The following is a 10,618-nucleotide window of genomic DNA, read 5'->3' as shown; positions in this document are numbered from 1 at the left end:
GAAATACTGAACAAGTTATGTCCATAATTTATAAAATCACTTCAAATGACTTCGACTGAGCATATTTTACAAAGATTCCACAGCATGTAGCTATAGTTTACGTTTTAAGACTTGCGCTGAATATTCATGAAGTCTTGTTTTCGAGTGACGATCCCCATGTGACGTCACGTTTGGACCGCCCCTTGGACCGCCCCCTGACCGAGAAAGTGACATACAATGCATTTTGGGTACTTTGTTTGGTCTGAAAACTTCGTGTTGATCCGTGTTGATGGTGAAATTAGAAGGAAAACACATAAATAACGCCATGGTGAATCGTTGTGTGTTGCACCAAGACAACTATTTGATATTCGCTGACACAAATTCCCAGCTGACAAATCAGCCCATTTCCAACGGAGCTTGGGCGCAATCTTCTGCATTTTCTGGGTGCTACATTGCTGTCATTGACGGCTCGAATTGATATGGGAGGACTCCTTGAATCAATTGCAAACACGTCTTGCATTGCTTGTGAATCCAAACAATGGCTTCAGATTCGAATAATATGCTTTCTTGTTACACATCCAGTTATGAATATGTTTCAAATACACTGTAGTTCTGAAGATTAAAGCATACATGTTTACAATCATTAAAGAATTATATGTGCCATTTTGAGGCAACATCTCTCACCCCAAAAAAAAAGGGAGCTAATGGCCAGCTCCGTTTCTTATATGGCGCTTGGCTGCCCTCTTTTGGCGGCTTTTGTTTAATGCAGTTCGGCGCAGGATCGGTTATATCGATATTTTTTCGGACTCCCTTTAATATCGATATAACGAGACTTTACTGTATATATATCCAGCTTTCAGCTCCTCTGCCCCCAAACTCTGGAACTCACTACTTCCGAACACTCGTAACATCGATTCTCTTCCCACCTTCAAATCCCATCTCAAAACCCACCTATTTAAAATTTAATTTTCTGTGTAGCTCTATCTCGTTTCTATTTATAATTGTATTTTATTTATTGTATTCTATTTGTAATTGTATACAGGCGCTTAAAATAAAACATGTATGTGTGTGTGTATATATATATATATATATATATATATATATATATATATATATATATATATATATATATATATATATATATATATGAGGAAACTTTGGCATCATACGACATGACTTCGCTCTTTACATCTGTCCCAACCCCAGCAGCAGTCTCAGTGGTGAGGACGAGACTGCTGGCGGATGTTTCTCTGCATGAAAGAACCAAACTTAAACCGAATCACATCTGCCAATTATTGGAAATCTGCCTTAATACTACGTATTTTCAATTTCGGGAGAAACTTTATAAACAAATTCATGGTTGTGCTATGGGCTCACCAGTTTCACCCATAGTGGCTAATCTTTACATGGAAGAGATGGCGAAACAGGCCCTCACATCCTTCCCGGGGACAAAACCAAGATACTGGTTTAGATATGTGGACGATACTTTTGTCATAATTAAAAAACAAGAAATTCAATCCTTCACAGATCACCTCAACTCTGTAGACATCAACATTAAATTTAATCGTGAGGACATTAAAGAGAACCAACTCGCCTTCTTGCATTGTAAAGTAATTATAAAAGAGGACATAGCGCGAAAAACAGAAGTCTTTAGGAAGGCTACACACACTGACCAATACTTACTTTTTGACTCTAACCACCCTTTACAACACAAACTAGGAGTTATCAGAACCCTCCAGCATCGAGGGAAAATTAATACCAACTAGCATTGAAGGTAGAGAAAAGGAGTCTAAACATATCAGGAGCGCACTCACTAACTGTGGGTACCCTCAGTGGTCATTTAACAAATGTCAGAAAGAAAGAAAAGGGAATGAAACCAATAATTCTCAAGATACAAAAAGGAGAGGAGTAGCAGTACCTGACATTGCAGGAGTTTCTGAAAAATTACAAAGAGTCCTTTGGCAACATAAAATTCCAACTTATTTCAAACCGATAAACACATTAAGGCAAAAATTAGTGCATCCAAAAGATAGGGTACCAAATGGAAAAACAAAATAATGTAGTTTATTCCATACATTGTAAGAATGAAAATTGTAAAGAGCAGTACATTGGGGAGACTCAACAAATTCTCAAAAAAAAGACTTTATCAACATCGCAGGGATAATACAAGTGGGCCTCAATCGGCAGTACATTTCCACCTAAAAGCTAGCAACCACTCATTTGACGACAATGAGGTTAAAATGTTAGCGAAAGAACATAGATGGTTTGAAAGGGGGGTAAAAGAAACGATTCTGATAAAACAACAAAATCCTCTTTAAACAGGTCCGGTGGGGTGAGGTTCAATTTGGATCGTTCATATAATAGCCTGCTTAGGCAAAACAGGTTAGGCAACATTGGTTATGCTGATGAGGTGATACCGGTGGGAGTGGGGGAAATAGGCCAGTCGTTAGTCAGGAATGTAGGAACAATCAGTGGGGCCACAGGGAGGGGTCCTCTGCTACCCCCAACCTGAGAGTAGTTACCTATCATAGCTGTGTCCCGCGCCGCCATGCCTGGACATTAGGGATATATAAATAGGGCCGATACGACCAGTCAGACTTTAGTTCGCTGACGAAGCCTCTTGGATAGGAGGCAAAACGTCCGAAACCTTCAAAATTGTACAGATGACGGCTGAAGAAACCTTCTTATCGATGGACCACTCCTGTACGACTGAGAGCTTCCACAGACATATATATATATATATATATATATATATATATATATATATATATACAGTAAAGTCTCGTTATATCGATATCGGATATATCGATATTCCCGGTTATATCGATATTTTTCGGACTCCCGAGAATATCGATGTAACGAGACTTTACTATATATATATATATATATATATATATATATATATATATATATATATATATATATATATATATATAATTTCATGTCAGGTGGTGGTCATGACTGTCTCCTGATGATGGGGTGGATGCAAGGCTGCATTCCAAATATCGAAAGACATCCTGATTTTCATTGACTTGTGCCTGCATGTCACTGAATTGTCCCAGCCCACTCCTTTTCAAACTGAACTTGGCCTGTACTCCCACTCTTTAGAACATTAGTCGCACGTCATTAATTTTCCAAGCTTGCTGACGTCGTCAGGTCTGCTATAAAGGCTTCACCTGCGCATGCCGAGACTCAGAACGATACCAAAACCAGGGCAGCCTGAGTTGTGAGCTCCAGCAGGCAGAGAAAAAAAGAACATGAACCTCTTTGTGTCACTTTGCTGCTTTAATCTCCTTTTAGTGCTTTATTATGTTCGAGGCAAACCTATGTCTGATTTACAGGTATGTCCTCTTCTTCTTTGACGTGATGGATGGATGGATGGATGGATGGATGGATGGATGGATGGATGGATGGATGGATGGATGGATGGATGGATGGATGATGGATGGATAAATTTGTTTCATATTTGCATTTATCTCCCTCATCATCAGAGTTTGGAACAGATTTTGGAAGAGATCGATGACAAGGCCGTCACTCTGCAGAGGGGATGCAAGAGAGAGGGGTCAATGCAGAAAAGTCAAAGCTCGGAGCTCCAGATGGGCACCCATGGGAATACCCCGACCCCAGCAACTCAGCACTGGAGGCTAAAACAAATGTCCTAGCCCTTCTCTTCAAAGACCTGTTCCGGACCTCCAAGCGTAATTGGGGTCGGTACCGGAAAGGGGGGATGAGGAGCTGCTTCGGAGTCCGCTTGGACCGCATTGGGTCTTTCAGTGGATTGGGATGTTGAGGGTGAGAAGACAGACAATACTTTGTTTTTGACAATGTGACTTTTGTTGTAGAACACAAACGATGGTCCTCAAAGAGGATGTTTCACCCATTTGACACACCTGATCGAAATGATCACGAACTGTATCAGGCTCCTACAGAGCTTGCTTATTAATTATTTTGACACCTTTGTTGTCGAAAACTTCCAAAATAAATTTGACTTGACCTGTTGAGGAACTTCATTACTTCTGTGGTTCCAAAACAAACTGTATATAATGTGAAACATAAGTGGCTTTATGTAAAGTGGATTTCTGATACTAACCTGTTTTTCAGATGTCTTCTGTCAATCTTCTGTCAACAGGAGTATGTGATGATCCTTCTGAAAAGTATTTCATCGGGACTGACACTGTACTTCAAACAACACTGAATATTTTCATGAAATTGTTGTGGAAACAGGCTGTTCTTATTTATTATTTTTAGTTCTAACCTAATTTCAATTATATTGTATTGCAGTAAAAATATTTAGCATACAAGTGGGCTTGTGTGCCTGTCTGCCTGATCCCGTCCGTGTCTGTCTCAGGTTCAAATATTTTTGGCAGCATGGAACATTTGATTTTTTTAACGCCAGATTACCAAATATGCACATGTAAACACTTGCCAAATTATTCTCAGTAAAAAAATAAAAGCATGCACAAATAAATGACTATATGAATACGCAAATAAATTAATGACTAATTAAATAAATGAATAAATAAATAAATAAATAAATAACAGAAAAATACAAAGAGATAGATAGATAGATAGATAGATAGATAGATAGATAGATAGATAGATAGATAGATAGATAGATAGATAGATAGATAGATAGATAGATAGATAGATAGATAGATAGATAGATAGATAGATAGATAAATGCCAAAATAGTTAATGAAATTACAAAAATACAAAATGTTTTTTAATCAGTGGAAATTTTGCATTGTTTTCAATTGTGGCCCAACAGATTTATGACAACATCAAAAACTAATGATACTACCCGTGACAAATATAATATATACACATATAAACACATTTTTAATAAATAAATAAACAAATGAATAAATAAATACACATACATACATACATACATACATACATACATACATACATACATACATACATACATACATATAATTGTAAATTAATTTCCCCATTGTTGGGACGATTAAAGGCTTTCTGATTCTGATTCATTCTGGTAATAAGCGCTAATATATATATATATATATATATATATATATATAGTGATATCATGAGAGGCTAGCTCTCAGTGGGACGGGACAAGAAGTGCAATGGACGACAGGTTTAGATACAAACAAAAGGTTTTAATCAAGGGTTCCAGGGGGATTTCACAAGCAACAAAGGTTTGAATAGTGTCTCTTCCAATACTTATCAAAATAAAGTCTCTTCTGATACTTAAATCCAAATAAAGTCTCTTCTGCTACTTAAATCCAAATAAAGTCTCTTCTGAGGTAAAACTGAAGACGGAGTTCTTTACAAGAGTCTCTAGGCCTCACCCCTCTTGGTGTCCTCGTCATGTAGCCTAGCCACCTTAGCTAGGTTCAAATCCAGTGTCCAGTCGTGTGGTCCCAACTGGCAATGAGTTCCACGCAGCAATCAACTTCTCCACTGCTTTCCAATCAAGCCCTGATCAGCTGCAGGTGGGTGGGTTTAATTGCTTAAATATCTCTCTGGGTCTTAGAGTACGAGTAGACCTTCGTGGCAGCGATTCCATTCCACTTTGTGACGCGGTGTCCGATTCCACCAACTCCATGTAATGATGCTGGTACGGCCAATGGAAACGCTTCCTCTAGCTGCTGCCCATCCTCTGGTTCCGTAGTTTGTGCCTGGGGGTGGAATTCTGATGCCACAGCTCTTAAATTGTGCGGTTTAGGTTGAGACACCTGATGACTGCCTGTCTTCCTTGTATACACAGGTAACCGTCGGAGATTGTATGAACATCCCTCCTCTTCATCTGAATATCCAGACTCCTGGCCAACTGCTTCCCTGCTATAAGCCTGTCTGTCTAGCTGTTTTTTCTGCTTCTTTGCCTGTCTGTCTAGCTGTTTTTTCTGTTTATTTGGCTGTTCAACTGGCAAATCATTGACAGACATTAGGAGATTACGGTGCAACACACGGGTAGCTTTGTCTCCGTTTTCTGCCTGAACCTTGTACACTGGTCCATCTCCCATTCTTTCAGTGACCCTGTGGACTTTTTCCTCCCAGTAAGCCCGGAGCTTGCCAGGTCCTCCCCTCTCAGATAGGTTCCTGACAAGTACACGATCCCCTGGCTGGAGTGCAATGCCTTTAACACCACAGTCATAGTATTTCTTCCTTTTTTCAGAGCTCTTTTGACTGTTCTCGGAGGTAATTCTGTAAGCATCTTGCATTCGACAGGCCCACTTACGTGCATATTCCTGTCGGCTTTTTACTTCTTCGTCCGCTGTCAGACCAAAAACTAAGTCGATGGGCAACCGGGGAGACCTTCCATAGAGGAGAAAGAACGGTGAATAGCCAGTGGACTCATGTCTTGTACAGTTGTACGCATGAACTACATGAGGCAAATAGTCTTTCCACTCAGCTTTCCTTTCTTCTTGGAGAGTGTGTAGCATCTGTAACAATGTTCTATTCAGACGTTCTACAGGGTTGCTCTGCGGATGGTATGGGGTGGTTCGGGAATGCGCAATGCCAGACAACTGTTGAAGCCGCTGGAAGAGACTGTTTTCAAACTCCCGACCTTGATCATGATGTAGTCTCTCTGGATAAGCGAACCGTGGAATAAAATCACTAAAGATTTTCTCAGCAGCAACCTTGCCTGACTTACTCTTAGTCGGGTAGGCTTGTGCAAAACGAGTAAAGTGGTCTACCAGGACTAGAATATACTCATAGCCTCCTTTACTTGGCTCCAGATGGAGATAATCAATCGAAATGAGCTCAAATGGGGCACTAGTCGTGATGTTGCCCATGGGTGCTTTTTCCGGAATGGTGGGGCGTTTCTGTTTAATGCAGGAACACTGGCGAATGACGTAGTTTTCTATTTCGTGCTGCATGAATGGCCAATAGAACCTCTGCCTTGCAAGGTTGATCACCTTGTCAGCTCCAACATGACCCATGTCATCATGCAAGTGTTTAAGCACCGTCGACTTCAGCTTACTAGGGAGAACGAGCTATTTCCATTTCCCCGCCTGTCTGTATAAAATCCCCTTGTCCAGTTTCAGTCTATTCCATTCGTGTACTAGTCTCCTTGCCTCTGGTCCCATTTGTCTTTTATCTTTGTCATTGGGGTTCCATCCCCTCCTCTTCAGTGTCATTACCTCAGAGATTGACGCATCCTCTTCCTGAGCAGCTCTGATATCATCTGGAGTGATAACGGGGACTGTCACCGGAAAAAAATCCTCACCATCAGAGGTGAGCTGCAACGCCGCCATCCATGGCACATCCTCCTCAGCCACAGCCTTGTCCCCCTGCCATATGGTGGAAACCACGTCTGGGGGCAAAGTTTCAGTGTACTCCTCTGTGTGTCCCTCCAGCTTAACTGGATAACGCGACAGTGTGTCGGCGTCAGCATTCGCCTTGCCTGGTCTGTACTTTATTGTGAAGTGGAAATCCGCCAATTCACCCACCCAGCGATGTCCGGCAGCATTGACTTTGGCCGTGCTTAGAACGTACGCGAGAGGGTTATTGTCCGTGTACACAGTGAATGTGGGTGCATAGTAGAGATAATCTCGAAATTTGTCGCAGATTGCCCACTTCAACGCCAGAAACTCAAGCTTTCCAGAATGGAGATGATAATTTTTCTCTGAAGGTGAGAGTGTTCTGGATCCATAAGCAACAACGCGAAGTTTATCTCCCTGCTGCTGATAAAGCACAGCCCCCAGACCTTCATTGGATGCGTCCGTATTTAACACAAAGGGAAGATTAAAGTCTGGGTAGGCTAAAATAGGTGGACCAGTCAATACATCTACCAGGCGGGAGACCACAGTACTGTGTTCGGGGCCCTACTGAACAGGGTTACCAGAGGGAAGCTGGCCTAACTTGGTGGCTTTCCTTTGGCGTGCAGCGGTGTTGTGAACTTGCCTCTGGTCAGGCTGAGTGGCCCCCTCTACCAGTTTAAACAGCGGCCGTGCAATCCTGGCAAAGTCCTGTACGAAGGATCTATAGTAGCCCAAGAACCCCAATAGAGCTCTGACTTCCCCTACATTGCGTGGTTCATTCTCTTTTAACTGCAAAACGGCTTCCAGGTCTTTAGGGTCTATACGGACACCATCACTTGACACGAGACGACCCAAGTACCTCACTTGTCGTCTGAACAGTTCACATTTATTCGGACGTAGCTTTATGCCATGCTCCCGCAGCCGGTTAAGCACTTTCCTCAGGTCCTCTACATGTTCATGAAATGATTTTGAGAAGCAGAGCACGTCATCCAGATAAGGAGAGCAGCATTCGTCCCTCAGGCCATCAAGAACGTCCTCCATACATCTTATATACAGTGGAACCTCGGTTCTTGACCATAATCCGTTCCAGAACCCTGTTCAAAAAGCGATTTGTTTGAACACCGAAATCATTTTTCCCATTACAAACAATGTAAATTGTTGTAATCCGTTCCAACACTCTGGATGTTTATCTTTTTAGAATTTTAGATATTATTTTATGCATGAAATTGCACATTAAAATGACCAACACATAAAAAGCAATGTATATCTCAGAAAATGTTAAGCAAAATGGCAAAGACACAAATAAACATAAATGTAACCCAGGCTAATCGTACGTTTGCATTATCGTCATCTTCCGTACGAAAGATTACACTAACATGAACGTGTAAAAATAAAAAATGATAAAGAAAAGAATTCTGAATAGGATTTTTTACCTTTCTGGTGGTCAGCAGAAGGCACAGGTGGACGGTGGATCGTAGATTTCGCCATGCTGTATTCCCTAGCCAGATCAGACACTCTCACACCTCCTTCATATTTTGCTATTATTTCTTTCTTAAATGCAATAGTTGTACGCATTACTTTTCTTTTTTCACTTGTAGCAGCTTTGCTACTTGCACGGACTATCTTTGGAGCCATGATTAAGGGTTAAAACACTTCGTACACCTATATTAAACGTGAGAGCAAAACGCAGCACGTCCGCACGCGACAACAGTTGGTCACGAAGACAGCGATCTACACCCGTACGCCGCTCAGCATCCCACCCTCGCGTACCGGCGTCCGACCTCCGATTTTTGTTCGAACTACGAAGCAAGAATTTCTAGAATTTTTTGTTCGGACTCCGATTTGTTCGAACTGTGAGTCGTTCGAAAACCGAGGTTCCACTGTGTGTATATATATATATATATATATAGAGAGAGAGAGAGAGAGAGTGATTCAAACGTCAACAACCATTTGGTTACTTTACAAAAATGTTCATAATACAAATATAAATTCCTTCCCACAACTTGCCACGTAGATAGAATCTAAAGACATTTTGCAATTCAAACTAGGAACCAGTGGGTTGTGTGTGTGTGTTTTTTTTTTTAACAAACTGTCAGTCTGGACTCAGTTTGTCCTTGTTCAAGCAACCGTCAACAGTCTCATACACACTCCTTAAATTAGCAACATCTACTCTCTCTCTCTCTCTCTCTCTCTCTCTCTCTCTCTCTCTCTCTCTCTCTCTCTCTCTCTCTCTCTCTCTCCTTCTCGCACACAAGTGTGGTCATTTACTACCTCCCGTAACTCTGCGACCACAACGTCCCGTGTTAGGGATTGTTGGGAGGTGGCAGACTGTTTCTGGCGGTGTTTGGATGCCACTATGTCATATGAATGTCTGGGTGGCCCACTTTTGAGAGAGAACCCCTTAAAGGGAGCCATTTCCGACAGCTTGCGTTATCAGGACCAGGTGTCAGGAATTCAAGTCTAATTCCTAGCGTGCCCTAATGGACTGCTACTGTATAAAAGAGCAGAGCTTGGTCCTGTTGGCTCCAGCATCCACAAGCTATTCAGTAAAGAATCCCCAAACGATTCCATCTCTCCAGAAGTTAAATAAAAAATATGGCACTTTATTCGCGTGTTGCCTGTGGCCTTTTACTCCTCTTGAAATTTCAGCTCTTCAGCACATATCCTCTTAGCACCAGTTTGGCCTCCAGTGACATGAACATCTTAAAGGTATGTGGAAGTGATATACTGTAATTTTAACATAGTTCAGGATTTCTTGTCATTCCTGTTATGTTCATAAACTCAAACACATTTTAACCCATATCAATTGAATGCTCACATACCTCCTTGGCATGTCATAGGTGCTCCTTGACACATTCAAGGCGTCGCTTCCGGAGCAGACTGAGATGCAACAGAGGTTCTCTACTGAGAAGGACAACACTTTTGATGACTTGACCATAGAGCCCGATGCACAGCAGCCACAGGACGCTTTGGATGAACCTTCAGTCCGGGAGTTTCTCTCAGCCAAAAACCTGAAGAGCATACGCAGTGACTCCAACCGAAGATCTTCTGGTTGCTTTGGTCGCCGTATGGACCGAATAGGGTCCATGAGCTACCTTGGATGCAACAGTGTTGGCAAACACAGTACGTTCACAATGTATCCAATCATATCTTGTGATGCGATTCTAAAACATTGGTAAAAGTAAAGATGTGTTCTATGTGTTCTCTTGCAGATCCCAAATGATGATCAAGTCTTACCATCAGTTACATTGTGGAATTGCTATTTCACTACCAGATGTTATTTAGTATCACTTGATATTTATTATACCCAATATTTAAATTCAGCTGTCTGTCCCTTACATGTTTATTTATTTTAATATATGTCAAATAAGTTCATGTTCTGAATGTTTCAATAAATGTTTACA

The 10,618-nt window shown here is 41.3% G+C and overlaps 2 protein-coding genes across 2 annotated transcripts; both read left to right on the top strand.

Annotated features, from left to right (window-relative positions):
* The first annotated feature begins 2,941 nt into the window (after positions 1 to 2,941).
* Positions 2,942 to 4,323, top strand: nppal (natriuretic peptide A-like). The gene is given in 3 exon segments (XM_089003580.1): positions 2,942 to 3,320; positions 3,471 to 3,512; positions 3,515 to 4,323. Coding segments are annotated over 3 exon segments (381 nt in total). The 5' UTR covers positions 2,942 to 3,236; the 3' UTR covers positions 3,770 to 4,323.
* Positions 4,324 to 9,658: 5,335 nt separating this feature from the next.
* Positions 9,659 to 10,618, top strand: nppb (natriuretic peptide B). The gene is made up of 3 exons (XM_088999263.1): positions 9,659 to 9,923; positions 10,055 to 10,337; positions 10,427 to 10,618. Exons 1-3 carry the CDS (start codon positions 9,810 to 9,812, stop codon positions 10,435 to 10,437), a joined length of 408 nt encoding a protein of 135 aa, XP_088855389.1. The 5' UTR covers positions 9,659 to 9,809; the 3' UTR covers positions 10,438 to 10,618.

This window comes from Hippocampus bargibanti, linkage group LG01 (genome assembly GCF_051943395.1).
Source record: "Hippocampus bargibanti isolate YZ-2025 linkage group LG01, ASM5194339v1, whole genome shotgun sequence".
Lineage (NCBI taxonomy): Eukaryota > Metazoa > Chordata > Actinopteri > Syngnathiformes > Syngnathidae > Hippocampus > Hippocampus bargibanti.
The sequence above is the reverse complement of the archived record's forward strand: the minus strand, read 5'-3'. Positions and strand labels throughout refer to the sequence as shown.